This window comes from Lolium perenne, chromosome 7, assembly GCF_019359855.2.
Source record: "Lolium perenne isolate Kyuss_39 chromosome 7, Kyuss_2.0, whole genome shotgun sequence".
Taxonomy (NCBI): Eukaryota; Viridiplantae; Streptophyta; class Magnoliopsida; order Poales; family Poaceae; genus Lolium; species Lolium perenne.
This window is the reverse complement of record NC_067250.2, coordinates 25,132,849-25,150,030: the sequence shown is the minus strand read 5'-3', so window position 1 is coordinate 25,150,030 and position 17,182 is coordinate 25,132,849. Positions and strand designations below refer to the sequence as shown.

Genomic DNA, 17,182 nt, shown 5'->3' with positions numbered 1-17,182 from the left:
CTGCCTAACATGATCAAGATCATCTATCTGTAATTCTATATGTTGCGTTTGTTGGGATCCGATGAATAGAGAATACTTGTTATGTTGATTATCAAAGTTATGCTATGTGTTGTTTATGATCTTGCATGCTCTCCGTTACTAGTAGATGCTCTGGCCAAGTAGATGCTTGTAACTCCAAGAGGGAGTACTTATGCTCGATAGTGGGTTCATGCCTGCATTGACACACAGGACAGTGTGAAAGTTCTAAGGTTGTGTTGTCTTGTTGCCACTAGGGATAAAACATTAGTGCTATGTTCAAGGATGTAGTCACTAGTTACATTACGCACCATACTTAATGCAATTGTCTGTTGTTAGCAACTTAATCTTGGAGGGTTCGGATGATAACCGAAGGTGGACTTTTTAGGCATAGATGCAGTTGGATGACGGTCTATGTACTTTGTCGTAATGCCCAATTAAATCTCACTATACTCATCATGATATGTATGTGCATGGTCATGCTCTCTTTATTTGTCAATTGCCCAACTGTAATTTGTTCACCCAACATGCTGTTCGTCTTATGGGAGAGACACCTCTAGTGAACTGTGGACCCCGGCCCAATTCTCTTTACTGAAATACAATCTACTGCAATACTGTTTTACTGTTTTCTGCAAACAATCATCTTCCACACAATACGGTTAACTCTTTGTTACAGCAAGCCGGTGAGATTGACAACCTCACTGTTTCGTTGGGGCAAAGTACTTTGGTTGTGTTGTGCAGGTTCCACGTTGGCGCCGGAATCCCTGGTGTTGCGCCGCACTACATCTCGCCGCCATCAACCTTCAACGTGCTTCTTGGCTCCTCCTGGTTCGATAAACCTTGGTTTCTTTCTGAGGGAAAACTTGCTGCTGTGCGCATCATACCTTCCTCTTGGGGTTGCCCAATGAACGTGTGAAATACACGCCATCACACTTCTGTCGAAAGGAATTATGTTGTGTTCCACAGAGTTGTCACTTTCTTCGTGAATATAGAGCCATCTTTTGCGCCATCCTTGAACAGAATCAGGAAACTTGACGTCGAAATAATCAACGTCAGTTCGGACACAGATAACAACACCGCCTATGTTATAAGAGGCGTTGTGGGAGCCATTGCGGCGGAGGCAGAAAATGCGTTTCCACAGAGCCCAATTAGGAGGGATTCCGAGGAAGCATTCGCACAGTGTGATAAAAATGGAAATGTGAAGGATGGAATTGGGGGTCAACTGGTGCAGTTGAATCCCGTAAACAAACAGAAGGCCGCGGAGAAAATCGTGAATTGGGGCCGAAAGGCCGCGGATGAGGTGATCAACAAAACTAACCCGATACTCCATTGGAGGGTTGGGGTAGCTTTCTTCGCTGGGAAAGCGGATGGCGTCTTCTTTCTTCATCAGGCCAAGCCTCTTCAGCGTGTTGACGTCCTGGTTGGAGATTTTAGTTCTCTCCCACTCAAGATCTTCGGCGGCCATCTTGGACTCTGGAGTGCTGTGGCGAGTGAGTCGCGTGCGCGGTGGCATCAACAGCAATGGAAAAAGCAATGTTCGTGAATGCGGAAGATCAGCGAGAGCTGGGCGCAGGGGAAGTTTTTGCAAAGAGGAACAGATGTGCGGCGCAAGCGAAGGAGTGAACGGAGGTTGAAGAAAGATTTATATAAGAATCGGACGGAGCAATGCACCGTTGGATGAGGAAATCGTGTGGTGAAAAAAGATCTTCTAGATAAAAGGGTAAAAAGGTATTTTTACTGAGAAAGGCGTTACCGTACGTGCGCCAGGAAAAGCGGAGGACGTGTGTCCCCCACTTGCACGACGTGTCAACGTGGTGGAAGCAATGGACCCACAATACAAGAAAAATCACGACTATTCACAGAAATAAAGTAAAGCATCTCGATAAAGAAAAATAAAAGAAGATTGGCGACAGGAGAAGCTATCAAATACTTCGGGAGCCTTTGATCAAATACAAGTTTTTGCCCAAATGCTCGGGGGCTACTTCGACAAAAAGTAAAATTTTGAGTATGGCAGTATAGAAATTGCGGGAGCCTACAACCAAGCACAAGTTCTTGGCTGTAGCCTCGGGGGCTACTCCCATCGGGAGCGCTGTTCGCGCACCCGAGAGATGAAGAGAAGATCATATTGGGAAATAATGACAATATAGCGACAAGGTGGACTAGAATGTTGAGCCTACAACCAAGCACAAGTTCTTGGCTGTAGCCTCGGGGGCTACTCCCATCGGGAACGCTGTTCGCGTGCTCGATGAAGTTAAAAAAGAAAAAAAATAGAAAAGCAAGAGAGTATATTTCGAGTTTTAATTAACTCTACATGTACTCCCATCGGGAGCGCAATATAAGTCATACTTGACTCGATAAAATGTGCCATTCCAACAGCCGGAAAAGCACTCGACAATATATTCTCAGAACGCCAAAGTTGCGATCAATTTCTGAATGCCGCAAATTTGCGAAGGTAAGACCCCAGATCCGTTCTGCTGGGCGTGGCATCGCCGAAGACTGCGCTCTGCTACTTTTATCCGTATCAACAGATACGAAGAAAAATCCTAACGGACGCGTTAGGTACTCGATAAATTTGACTGGGACTCGACAGAATGGTAAGACCTTAAGCGGCACCTGTCGAAGTTTACACCAGTATCCCGAGATCATGTCCAGGGACGTGATCTTGAAGTAGGTTTTTGCGGATTGCCACTAGAGCAGTTAACTAGTACCTGATCCGTCAGATGAACTAGCCCCAATTACCAGTATCCCTGTACAATATAGAATTTTGTGTGAAGAAATATAGAAAAGTGAAAGCTCTCGAATAAAAATAGACAGTAGAGATTTTCCCTGACTCTACGATTCAAGCAAAATCTCGGGGGCTACTGACATAGGCATCCCAAATGGGCCTGCCGAAGATAGTACCCGGGGTTTACTGAAGGCCCAATACTCGAAGAATAAGAAGATTCGGGAGCCCAAGATATATTAAGGAAAGTTAGAATTGTAATAGGAAGTGTTATTTGTAAATCTGGCGGGATGAGTTAGAAACCGTCCCGGACTCTGTAACTTGTACAAAACGAAACCCTCGACTCCACCTCCTATATAAAGGGGGAGTCGAGGGACGAAGAGGCAATCGAATCATTGTTACAAACCTTAGTTCTCATAATCGTCGAGTACTTTTCGGCTGAAACCTTCGAGATCTACTTACCCTCTACTTCCAACTAAACCCTAGCCTATAATCCATAGGCATTGACAAGTTGATACCTTGTCACGGAGTGTGAGTACCTTTTACCTTTCCTCCCCGGCAACGGCGCCAGAAAATACTTGATGTTGTCCAGGACTGGCGCGTGGTTGACGAGGGAGGAAATCCCGTTGTGTAGCTTTCTGGTCCCCGGCAACGGCGCCAGAAAATAGCTTGATGTCTACGTTCCCCCTCCTTTCCTGTAGACAGTGTTGGGCCTCCAAGAGCAGAGGTTTGTAGAACAGCAGCAAGTTTTCCCTTAAGTGGATCACCCAAGGTTTATCGAACTCAGGGAGGAAGAGGTCAAAGATATCCCTCTCATGCAACCCTGCAACCACAAAGCAAGAAGTCTCTTGTGTCCCCAACACACCTAATAGGTGCACTAGTTCGGCGAAGAGATAGTAAAATACAGGTGGTATGAATATATATGAGCAGTAGCAACGGTGCCAGAAAATAGCTTGTTGGCGTGTAGTTGATGGTGGTAGTATTGCAGCAGTAGTAACGCAGTAAAACAGTAAACAAGCAGCGATAGCAGTATTTAGGAACAAGGCCTAGGGATTAGACTTTCACTAGTGGACACTCTCAACATTGATCACATAACAGAATAGATAAATGCATACTCTACACTTTTGTTGGATGATGAACGCATTGCGTAGGATTACACGAACCCTCAATGCCGGAGTTAACAAGCTCCAAAATTTGTTCATATTTAAGTAACCTTATAGTGCAAGATAGATCAACATAACCAAATAGATCACATCAATACCATCATAGTAATAGTTAACTTCACAATCCACAAGAGATCATGATCATAGCCTACGACAAGAACCACATGGTGCACACACTAGTCACCTTTACACCATGCAGGAGGAATAGAATACTTTAATAACATCACTAGAGTAGCACATAGATGAATTGTGATACAAAACTCATATGAATCTCAATCATGTAAAGCAGCTCATGAGATTATTGTATTGAGGTACATGGGAGAGAGATGAACCACATAGCTACAGCGAAGCCCTCAGCCTCGATGGAGAACTACTCCCTCCTCATGGGAGCAGCAGCGGTGATGAAGATGGCGGTGGAGATGGCAGCGGTGTCGATGGAGAAGCCTTCCGGGGCACTTCCCCGTTCCGGCGGCGTGCCGGAACAGAGACTCCTGTCCCCCAGATCTTGGCTTCGCGATGGCGGCGGCTCTGGAAGGTTTCTGTGGGTTTCGTCAATTGGTGTCGAAGTTTTAGGTCATGACGGCTTAAATAGGCGAAGAGTCGGAGTCGGAGGGGCCACGGGCTGCCCAAACCATAGGGGGGCGCGCCCCCCCTGGCCGCGCCGGGGTGTGGTTTGGTGGCCCTGTCCCCCTTCTCTGGCGGTTCTCGTGTGTTCTGGATGCTTCCGGTGAAAATAGGAACTTGGGCGTTGATTTCGTCCGATTCCGAGAATATTTCGTTACTAGGATTTCTGAAACCAAAAACAACAGAAAACAGGAACTGGCACTTCGGCATCTTGTTAATAGGTTAGTTCCAGAAAATGCACGAATATGACATAAAGTGTGCATAAAACATGTAGATAACATCAATAATGTGGCATGGAACATAAGAAATTATCGATACGTCGGAGACGTATCATCCTCCTCTGAATAATTCATTTATATCGACTTGGCACATGCTCACGCATGCATATGACTGAACAAAAGTCAATTAAGCCTCGATGATTTAACTTGCTTCAGAGTTCTTGTATCACTTTTATGCCTCCGTTAATTTATTTTGCCGCAAGCATGATTATGACAGTTACTGCTCTCTTGATTTGTCGCTCCCCAGTCTATTGCTAGCCTTCATTTGTACTGAGCGGGAACGCTGCTCGTGCTTCCAAACACCTGAAAACCAAGTTGTTCCAAAGTGTCCACCATAAATACCTATGCATGGCATTTCAAACCATTCCAAGTAAATTCTCATGCGCTACCTTTAAAACCTTCAAAATGCTTCTCAATTTGTGTTAATGTTTCATAGATCATGAGGAAGTATGTGGTGTTTAACTTTCAACCTTGTCATTTACTCTTGACGGACTTTCATTATGGACTAGTGGCACATCCGCTTATCCAATAATCTTGCAAAAAGAGCTGACAATGGGGTTCCCAGCCCCGATTAATCAAACTTCATTAATAATTGTCTTCACATGTTTTGCTCTGATTCATCAGTAAGCAACTTAATTTTGCAAATAGACACTCCTCCATGGTATGTGATTGATGGAAGGCACCCGAGGATTCGGTTAGCCATGGCTTGTGTAAGCAAAGGTTGGGGGGAGTGTCACCCATAATTAAACTAAAATGCGTGTGTAAACAAAAGAGAAGAGGGATGATCTACCTTGCTGGTAGAGATAACGTCCTTCATGGGAGCCGCTCTTGAAAGTCTGGTTGGCGAGGTAGTTGGTGTACCCATTACCATTCGTTGACAACAACAAACACCTTTCAAAATAATTTTACTCTTGTTTTAAAAATGAAAAGCTCTAGCGCATGTTAATCCCTGCTTCCCTCTGCGAAGGGTAAATCTTTTATTTTTATGTTGTGTCTCCATCCTTTCTTTGAGCACTATCTTGAGAGCACAACTGTCATTCTTAGTACAATATGCTTGTCTCAAAATATTATTGATTGTGGTATAATTTTGATGCTTTTATCTTTGACAATCTCTATTTCTAGTCTTTCTATGAACTTCAGAGGTGCCTGAGCATTTATGTTTTGCTGATCAAATATGGGCAAGCGAGATACCACTTTATCATACTCTTTTATGAACATTGCAATCCTGCTTATAGACATGATTCATGATGCTTATTATTAATTGTTGGTACCTCTCCATGATTGACATAGCTGTTAGATGATCTTATTTGCATGCATCTTATTATGAACTGCCTAAGTGTTAGACATAGCATGAGAATATATACATCATATGAACAAATGTGTTCGTAAAAGTTCTTTTATCGCTCAGTTGTTAACTGAATTGCTTGAGGACAAGCAATAAGCTAAGCTTGGGGGGAGTTGATACGTCCAAAACGTATCTACTTTCCCGAACACTTTTGCTATTGTTTTGCCTCTATTTTGTGTGTTTTGGATACAACTAACACGGACTAACGCTGTTTTCAGCAGAACTGTTCTGGTGTCTCGTTTTTGTGCAGAAATCCAACTTTCAGGAAAATCCTCGGAATTTATGCAGAAGGCCCTATTTTCCCAGAATACTGACGGAGCCAGAAGGACAAGTCAGGTGGAGGCCCGAGGGCCCCACACCATAAGGCGGCGCGGCCTAGGGGGGGCCCGCGCGGCCCTGTGGTGTGGCCCCCTCGGTCGGCCTCCGACGCCCTCCTTCGGACTACTTATTGCCTTCGACCTAAAAACGCACGGGGAGAAGTCGAAGTCGCCAGAAACCCTCCAGAACGCCGCCACATCGCGAAACTCCGTCTCAGGAGCCAGAAGTCTCCGTTCTGGCACTCCGCCGGGACGGGGAATTGGAGGAGATCATCGCCGCCATCACCACCGATGCCTCTCCATCAACCAGCAATGTTTCCCCCATCCATGTGTGAGTAATTCCCCCGTTGTAGGCTGAAGGGGATGGTAGGGATTGGATGAGATTGGTCATGTAATAGCATTAGATTGTTAGGGCATAGTGCCTAGTGTCCGTAATTGGTACTTTGATGATATTGTTGCAACTTGTTATGCTTAATGCTTGTCACTAGGACCCGAGTGCCATGATCTCAGATCTGAACATGTTATTATTTGATCATGATATTCATTGTTTATGATCTTACCTGCAAGTTGTATACACATGTCGCTGTCCGGAACCAATGGCCCCGAAGTGACAGAAATCGGGACAACCGGAGGGGATGGTAGTGACGTGAGGATCACATGTGTTCACGGAGTGTTAATGCTTTGCTCCGGTACTCTATTAAAAGGAGTACCTTAATATCCAGTAGATTCCCTTGAGGCCCGGCTGCCACCGGCTGGTAGGACAAAAGATGTTGTGCAAGTTTCTCATTGCGAGCACGTACGACTATAATTGGAACACATGTCTATTGATTGCTTTGTACTTCGACACCGTTTTATTATTATCTGCAAATGCCCTGCTATGATTGTTACATGAGTTTCTCTCATCCATGCAACGCCCGTCATCCATCCCTGTGCCTACAGTATTTTAATCCTGCTGTTTACTATAATTACTACTGCTGTCTCTGTTACTCTGCTGCTGTTATTCTACTACTGCTACCGTTATAAAACTGTTACTACTGATAAACTCTTGCGAGCAAGTCTGTTTCCAGGTGCAGCTGAATTGACAACTCCGCTGTTAAGGCTTCCAAGTATTCTTTGTCTCCCCTTGTGTCGAATCAATAAATTGGGTTTTACTACCCGCGAAGACTGCTGTGATCCCCTATACTTGTGGGTTATCAATCAACATAGATAAAAACATCGAGAGGAAAACAACAAAGCAATAGAGAACTTACGAGCTGACGAGGGCATCCACGTAAGGATTGAAAGTTGTCTTCTTTTCAGAAGGACCAACTTCTTCGGCAGGGGGTGCGTTGGCCTTGGAGGTGCCAGAATCGGCACCTTCATCCCTTTTCCTCTTGTTCCTTGGAGAAACAGCGGAAGGAAGGGAGCGTGTCGAGGCAGTGGCCTCAGACTCGGCTTCTTTTTCAGAGGAAGCCGCGGATTTTTGAGAAACCGCGACTTCACTCTCAGGGCGAGAAGTACCCTGGTTGTCATCGTCGACAACGGTACGTTCTTCAACTTCTCCACCTTCAGGAAGAGGAGGAAGAGAAGCCAGAACAGGGTGGTTCTGTAAAAAATAAAGAGTATCGACAAAAAGTCATGCAAAAACAGCTAGCAAGATAGTAGTCGACAAATACTAAAAACTCGAGAAGACAATATAGAAGTCGAGGGAAAAATACCTCGGGAAGGGGATTGGCGCCACTATATGGCGTAATTCGGCAAGAGGATGGAATAGTATCGTTCTTGCTGAGCGACGAGATTCTTCGGATCAGTTTTTCCAAGTCCTTCACAGGAAGGTCTTTGGAAATCCTGTCAACGTCTTCTTCGCCAGCGTACATCCAAAGGGGATTTTTGCGCGCCTGGAGAGGCTGCACTCTAATCCTAAGGAAGTAGGCCGTAATTTGGATACCCGATAGCTCCTTGCCACGGGTGTTCTGAAGCTCATGAATGCGAGTCATTAGCGCCTCTATCGCCAATTTCTCTTCTTCGGTAGCTTCAACATCCCAGGAACGGCGGCGAAGGATTTTGGCTCCTCCGTCGAAAGGGGCGATATTATACTCCACTGAATCAGAGCTCTCTTCATGCACATAGAGCCATCTCTTGCGCCACCCTTGGACGGAGTCGGGGAATTTGACGTCGAAGTATTCGACGTCAGAACGAACACAGATAACAACGTCGCCAATGTTATAGGCGACGTTGTGGGAGCCATTGCGGCGGAGGCAGAAGATACGCTTCCACAGAGCCCAATTAGGTTGGACTCCGAGGAAGCACTCACACAGTGTGATAAAAATCGACACGTGGAGGATGGAATTGGGCGTCAGCTGATGCAGCTGAAGCTCATAGACAAAGAGAAGACCTCGAAGAAATTCATGGATAGGGGGAGAAAGACCGCGGATGAGGTGGTCAACAAAACTGACCCGGTACTCGATTGGAGGCGAAGGATAGCTCTCCTCCTTGGGGAAGCGGAGCGCGTTCTCCTTCTTGGTGAACCCCAGCTTCTTCAGCAGGTTCATATCCTGGTTGGAGATCTTGGATCTCTCCCACTCCAGATCTTCGGCGGCCATCTTGGATTCCGGAGTGTTGTGCCTGGTCAGACGCGCGCGAGGTGGCATAAATGAGCGTGGAGGAGAAAGGTGCGAGCGAGGTTGAGCGCTTGAAGCAATGGGAGAAGCGGAGGATTTTTGCAGAGGAGAAGCAGAGGTGCGGTGCGAACGAAAGTATTGACGGAGGAAGACGATGACCTTTAATAGAGGTGCGGTGAATCGACGCGCCGTTGGATGAAGAGATTGCGGAATAGATGGTGCACACGTGGACAAGGGGTAAAAAGTAATTTCATACAGACGAGAAAGAACAAGAGTTACAGTACGTGCGCCAGGAAAAGCGGAGGACGTGTGTCCCCCACTTGCACGACGTGTCAACTTGATGAGCAATTTGGGCCCGCAAGGCAGAGAGAGAGCAGTTCTCGTGTTTTCCCGATACAGCGGTCATGGCTATCGTCAGCAATGATGTCACTTAAGCAAAAGAAAAATTCGGCTAAGAAGCTTCATAAATATTGGCGACAGCAGAAGATAGTTGATTATTTCGGGAGCCTTTGGTCAAATACAAGTTTTTGCCCAAATGCTCGGGGGCTACTTTAGAAAAAAGAAAAGCTCCAGAATGACAAAATAGAAATGGCGAGAGCCTATGATCAAACGTAAGCGTTTGTTCATAGCCTCGGGGGCTACTCCCATCGGGAGCGCTGGTCGCGCACCCGATAAATATGAAAACTTCGAGAAGGAAAATATAGTAACATAAGGCGTTGAGCCTACACCCAAGCACAAGTCATTGGCTGTAGCCTCGGGAGCTACTCCCATCGGGAACGCTGTTCGCGTGCCCGATGAAATTATAAAAAAAAAGAGAAGGACGAATAAAAAGTGAGTAGATTTCGAGTTACATAAATAACTCTACATATACTCCCATCGGGAAGGAAATATAAGTCATCCGTTGACTCAATAAAATGTGCTATTCCAGCAGCCGAAAAAGCACTCGACAATATATTCTCAGAGCGCCGAAGTTGCGAACAATCTCTGAATGCCGCAAAACTTTGCGAAGGTAAGACCCCAGATCCGTTTTGAGTGGCGTAGCGCCGTGTCTGATGTCGGTTTGCTACTTTTTTTCGTATCAACAGATACGAAGAAAAATCCTAACGGACGCGTTAGGTACCCGATAAAATATGACTGGGGCTCGACAGCATGGTAAGACCTTAAGCGGCACCTGTCGAAGTTTACACCAGTATCCCAAGTTCATGTCCAGGGACGTGATCTTGAAGTAGCTTTTTGCGGATTGCCACTAGAGCAGTTAACTAGTACCTGATCCGTCAGATGAACTAGCCCCAACTACCATTATCCCTGTACAATATAGAATTGCGTATCCAAAGAGATGCGATAAATTTGGCAGAAATATTGAATAACTAAAGTTGGAGATTTTCCATGATTCTTCGATTCAAGCAAAATCTCGGGGGCTACTAACATAGGCATCCCCAATGGGCCTGCCGAAGATAGTACCCAGGGTTTGCTTAAGGCCCACGACTCGATGAATAAGAAGATTCGGAAGCCCAAGTTGTTATCAAGGAAAGCTAGAATTGTATTAGAAATACTACTTGTAATATTACGGGACGGGTTGGAAACCCTCCCGGACTCTGTAAACTTGTGTATTACGAATCCCTCGGCTCCACCTCCTATATAAGGGGGAGTCGAGGGACAAAGATAGCAATCGATTCATTGTTCACGCAACCCTAGTTTTCATAATCGTCGAGCACTTTTCGGCTGAAACCTTCAAGATCTACTTGCCCTCTACTTCCAACTAAACCCTAGTCTACAATACGTAGGCATTGATAAGTTAATCCCTTATCAGTGGGCCTTAAGCAAACTATGGGTACTATCTTCGGCAGGCCCATTGGGGATGCATATGTCACCGATTGACATGAAACCAATTTTGTTGGAAAGATAACGACGAATAGAACCCCAACAAAAACTGGAAATATGGAGACTCCTCACAGAACATTTTAGATGATTTTAGAGAGGGAGTCTCCCACCATCAAGAAACGGTGAAGACGTCCAAACTCGAAAATGCAATAGAAGATGCATGCGGATTCCGTTTTCGATGAACTTGGGCTTGTTGTAAAGCTAGCAACAAGCTCAAGAACCTCACACAGAGAAACACCAAGAAGCAATAAGGATATGCAAAGTATGCAAAGGATTGAGCTCCCTAAGACGATGTGATCAAGTTACCCAACCGAAAGCCCCTCTTAATAGTGCGGCTATCTATCCTATAATCCGGTCTCCCAACATCCACCTTGAGACCGGTAAAAAGAAAACCTAGCAAGGCCATACCTTTGCCTTGCGCATCCCGCTTGATCTTGATGATAACTCTTCAAGCTTCACTCAAGCCGGAATGCCTCACTTGATCAATGTTGATTCGTGGAGACTCACAAATGCTCCCCCATACACTATGATGGGAAAGCTCCATTGATGCACATCTTCACATGTCCATTATCACCGAATGGACGACAAGCTTCAAGCATGTGATCCACTCAAGATGCTCATCTTGAACTTGCCCAACTCAACCTTGTATCTTCTCATACTCACTTAAGATAGAGCATGGCTAATATTGAGTTCCACCTAAGAACTCCATCTTCATTTCTTCTTCTTGATCATATTACATATTTATCTTCAAACCGATGATCTTGATGCCAATACACAAGGTGTATCTTTATCTTCATGGCATCCATACTTAACATATGGAATACAAGTAGTACCTATGGAATATTCCTTCATATAAACTCAATGAGAACATTAGTCCATAGGGGCTGTCATTAATTACCAAAACCACACATAGGGGCAATATACCCTTACACTTTGCAACAACGCTTCACCCTAATGGCACTACAGATGCACATAGTAAAAAAAGCTAAGAAACAAAAGTCCCACTACAGTATCTCGGGCCTAACAACAGCAATACATCCACCGCCATGACAACACCTGAATTACGGACTCTCCAAAAAAACGACGCCTCCAAGAAGGGAAGAGTGCTCAAACACCGTCGTCGCCCGATCAAAGATCTTAGGTTTTCACCCTGAAGATAGTTCCCGCTCTGAAAACAATGCATCCACCAAGGTCATTGCCAGGCACAACCAGTTAAGGCCAGACATTGGGTTTTCACCCTGAAAGATAGGACTCTGCACTTCACCTGTGTTGTCGCGCCTGTTGGAGATATGCCCAAGAGGCAATAATAAAATGGTTATTATAATATCTTTGTGTTTATGATAAATGTTTATATACCATGCTATAATTGTATTAACCGAAACATTGATACATGTGTGTTATGTAAACAACAAGGAGTCCCTAGTAAGCCTCTTGTATAACTAGCTTGTTGATTAATAGATGATCATGGTTTCGTGATCATGAACATTGGATGTTATTAATAACAAGGTTATGTCATTAGTTGAATGATATAATGGACACACACCCAAATGAGCGTAGCATAAGATCAAGTCATTAAGTTCATTTGCTATAAGCTTTCAATACATAGTTGTCTTAATCCTTCGACCATGAGATCATGTAAATCACTTACATCGAAAGGGTACTTTGATTACATCAAACGCCATTGCGTAAATGGGTGGCAATAAAGGTGGGATTAAGTATCTGGAAAGTGTGAGTTGAGGCATATGGATCAACAGTGGGATTTGTCCATCCTGATGACGGATAGATATGCTCTGGGCCCTCTCGGTGGAATGTCATCTGATTAGCTTGCAAGCATATGAATAGTTCATAAGAGATCACATACCACGGTACGAGTAAAGAGTACTTGTCGGTAACGAGGTTGAACAAGGTATGGAGATACCGATGATCAAACCTCGGACAAGTAGAATATCGTGTGACAAAGGGAATTGGCATCGTATGTAAATGGTTCAATCGATCACTAAGTCATCGTTGAATATGTAGGAGCCATTATGGATCTCCAGATCCCGCTATTGGTTATTGCTCGGAGAGGAGTCTCGACCATGTCTGCATAGTTCGCGAACCGTAGGGTGACGCGCTTAAGGTTCGATGTCGCATAAGTAGATTTGAATATGGTACGGAGACGAAGTTTGTTCGAAGTCTCGGATGGGATCCAGGACATCACGAGGAGGTCCGGAATGGTCCGGAGAATAAGATTCATATAAGGGAAGTTGATTTCTGGGTTTCGGAAATGTTCGGGATTTTTCCGGTGGTTGACTGGAAGGTTCTAGAAGGTTCCGGAGGGGTCCACCATGGGGCCCACGACCTAGGAGGCCTAGCATGGGCCGAGGGGATGCTCCCTGGCCTAATGGGCCAGGGGCACATGGCCCCCAAGGCCCAGGCCGGCCAACCCCCTAGGGTTTCCTAGGGGGGGATCAACTTGGGGGAGGGGAAAGCCCCTCTCCCCCCCTTGGCCGCCGCCCCCCTAACCCTAGATGGGAAAGGGGGCCACCTTGGCCGGCCAGCCCCCTATATAAAGAGGGGAGGGGGTGGCCGGCCACACCCACCCATCATTGCCTCCTCCTCTGGCCGCCTCTCCCTCCACCATACGCTGTCCGGGCTTAGGCGAAGCCCTGCAGTTTTCTTCCTCCACCACCACCACCACACCGTCGTGCTGCTGGACGTTGGAGGAGATCTACCACAACCTCCGCTGCCCGCTGGAACGGGAGAGGAAGGTGCTTCATCGACACCGTACGCGCGACCGAGTACGGAAGTGCTGCCGGATTGCAGCACCGGGGACGATCGTCTACACCAACAACGAGATTAATCTCGTAGGCTTTGGAATCTTCGAGGGTTAGTCTCTTTACCATCTCGTTGCTTCGATCTTGTAGATTAGATCTTGGGTGTTCCATAGATTAGATCTTGGATTTATTCGTCTTTGCGATAGGAAATTTTTTGTTTTCTATGCTACGAACCCCTTCAGTGGTATCAGAGCCATGTCTATGCATAGGTCTGTTGCACGAGTAGAACACAATGGTTTTGTGGGCGGTGATGCTTTTGTTGCTTTAGTTTGTGTACTTTGCTTCTTGCGGGATGGTGGGATGAAGCGGCCCGGGCTAACTTTACATGACCGCGTCTCATGAGACTTGCTCCACGCTTGACATGCAACTTGTATTGCATAAGTGGCTTTGCGGGTGTCTGTCTCTCCCACCATAGTGAAGATTGCAATTTGCACTTCTATTGTCAACACTAGTATCACCGTTGTGGTTCATGTTCGTAGGTAGATTGGATCTTACTCGAAAACCCTAAACCACGTAAAATATGCAAACCAAATTAGAGGCGTCTAACTTGTTTTTGCAGGGGTTTGGTGATGTGATATGGCCATGATGTGATGATGATTATATTTGATGTATGAGATGTTCATTATTGTATTATGGCAACCGGCAGGAGCCTAATGGTTGTCTTTAATTTTTTGTTAAAGACCTGCGTGTCTATTCATCATGTAATAGCTTTATTTCAAGTAGTTGTTATAGTAGCTATAAGTGATGGACAACCATGAAGCGGCGCCACTGACCTTGACGCCTTGCTGGTGATGATGGAGATCATGTCCGTGCTTTGGAGATGGAGATCAAAAGCACAAGAAGAAAGGCCATATCATATCACACATTATGAATTGCATGTGATGTTAATCCTTTTATGCATCTTATTTTGCTTAGATCGCGACGGTAGCATTATAAGATGATCCCTCTCACTAAATATCAAGATAATAAAGTGTTCATCCTTAGTATGCACCGTTGCTAAGACTTGTCGTTTCGAAGCATCTCGTGATGATCGGGTGTGATAGACTCTACATGTGCATACAACGGGTGCAAGCCAGTTTTGCACACGCGGATACTAAGGTTGCCTTGACGAGCCTAGCATGTACAGACATGGTCTCGGAACACGGGATACCGAAAGGTAGAGCATGAGTCATATGAATGATATGATGAACACTTTGAGTGTTCACCTTTGAAGCTACATCTTTTCTCGTGAAGATCGGACTTGGTGTAGTGGATTTGGTTCGTGTAATCACTAAGACAATGCGAGGGATGTTGTTTTAAGTGGGAGTTCACCTAGTTAATTTAAGAATTAAAACTGAACTCAATTTATCATAAACTTAGTCTAAACTCTTTGCAAATATGTTGTAGATCATGGCGTCCCCCTCCATCAGTTTTAACCAGTTCCTAGAGAAAGAAAAGCTTAAGAGCAACGGTAGCAACTTCACCGACCGGATTGTCATGTGAGGATTTTCCTCGCTGGTGGAAACCTGCAATATGTGCTCGATGCACCGCTGGGTGCCCCACCTGCAGAAACTGAATCCGATGAAGTAAAGAATGTTTACGAGACTCGGAAAATTCGGTACTCTCAAGTTCAGTGTGCCATCCTGTGCAGTCTGGAAGCCGATCTTCAAAAACGTTTTGAGCACCACGACCCGTTTGAGATGATGAAAGAGTTAAAGACTATTTTTGAAACTCATGCGGCCGTGGAATGCTATGAAGCATCGAAACACTTCTTCAGTTGCATGATGGAAGAGGGCAGCTCCGTCAGTGAGCACATGCTCGCTATGTCCGGGCATGCGAAGAAACTCAGTGACTTGGGAATAGTGATTCCTAACAAGCTGGGGATTAATCGTGTCCTCCAATCACTGCCACCTAGTTACAAGAACTTCGTGATGAACTACAACATGCAGAACATGAACAAGGAGTTACATGAACTCTTCTCCATGCTGAAATCTGCTGAGGTTGAAATAAAGAAAGAGAACCAAGTGTTGATGGTCAACAAGACCACCAGTTTCAAGAAGCAGGGCAAGCCTAACAACAAGGGCAACTTCAAGAAGGGCGGCAAGAAAGTTGTTGCGCCTCCGGAGAAGCCCAAGGCTGGCCCTAAGCCTGATACTGTGTGCTATTACTGCCAGGGGAAGGGGCACTGGAAGCGCAATTGCCCCAAATACTTGGCCGATCTGAAGAGCGGCCACGTCAAAAAGAAAGGTATATTTGATATACATGTTATTGATGTCTATCTTACTGGTTCTCGTAGTAGTGCCTGGGTATTTGATATTGGTTCGGTTGCTCACATTTGTAACTCGAAACAGGAACTGCGGAATAGACGAAGCCTGGCAAGAGACGAGGTGACGATGCGCGTTGGAAATGGATCCAAAGTCGATGTGATCGCCGTCGGCACGCTCCCTCTACATCTACCTTCGGGATTAGTTTTAAACCTTAATAATTGTTATTTGGTACCTGCGTTGAGCATGAACATTATATCTGGATCTTGTTTAATGCAAGACGGTTATTCGTTTAAATCAGAGAATAATGGTTGTTCGATTTATATGAGTAATGTCTTTTATGGCCATGCACCTGAGATGAATGGTTTATTCTTGTTAAGTCTCGATAGTAGTGATACACATGTTCATAACATTGATGCTAAGCAAATTAAATTGAATGATAATTCTACTTATATGTGGCACTGTCGTCTTGGTCACATTGGAGTGAAGCGCATGAAGAAACTCCAGTCCGATGGACTTCTTGAGTCACTTGACTTTGAGTCACTTGATAGATGCGAAGCATGTCTAATGGGAAAAATGACTAAGACTCCATTTTCTGGTACAATGGAGCGAGCTACAGACTTATTAGAAATCATACATACCGATGTGTGCGGACCAATGAGTGTAGCATCGCGCGGTGGTTATCGTTATGTTCTGACCTTCACGGATGATCTGAGTAGATATGGATATATTTACTTTATGAAACATAAGTCCGAGACTTTTGAGAAGTTCAAGGAATTCCAAAGTGAAGTAGAAAATCAACATAACAAGAAGATTAAGTTTCTGCGTTCTGATCGCGGAGGCGAATATCTGAGTTATGAGTTTGGCATGCATTTAAAGAAATGCGGAATACTTTCACAGTTGACACCGCCGGGAACACCACAGCGTAATGGTGTGTCCGAACGTCGTAATCGAACTCTCTTAGATATGGTTCGATCTATGATGTCTCTTACCGATTTGCCGTTGTCGTTTTGGGGTTATGCATTAGAGACAGCCGCATTCACTTTAAATAGGGCACCATCTAAATCCGTTGAAACGACACCGTATGAATTATGGTTTGGGAAGAAACCTAAGTTGTCGTTCCTTAAAGTTTGGGGTTGCGAAGCTTATGTAAAGAAGTTACAACCTGACAAGCTAGA

General features: G+C 45.1%; 1 protein-coding gene across 1 annotated transcript; it reads left to right on the top strand.

Moving 5' to 3' along the window:
• The first annotated feature begins 15,524 nt into the window (after nucleotides 1-15,524).
• On the top strand, nucleotides 15,525-16,336 carry LOC139833539 (uncharacterized). Its single transcript, XM_071823836.1, has 2 exons — nucleotides 15,525-15,987; nucleotides 16,092-16,336. Exons 1-2 carry the CDS (start codon nucleotides 15,525-15,527, stop codon nucleotides 16,103-16,105), a joined length of 477 nt encoding a protein of 158 aa, XP_071679937.1. The 3' UTR covers nucleotides 16,106-16,336.
• Nucleotides 16,337-17,182: the final 846 nt, after the last annotated feature.

Coding starts and splice junctions, on each gene's coding strand:
- LOC139833539 (XM_071823836.1), top strand. CDS start 15,525: ATGGAAGAGGGCAGCTCCGTCAGTGAGCACATGCTCGCTATGTCCGGG.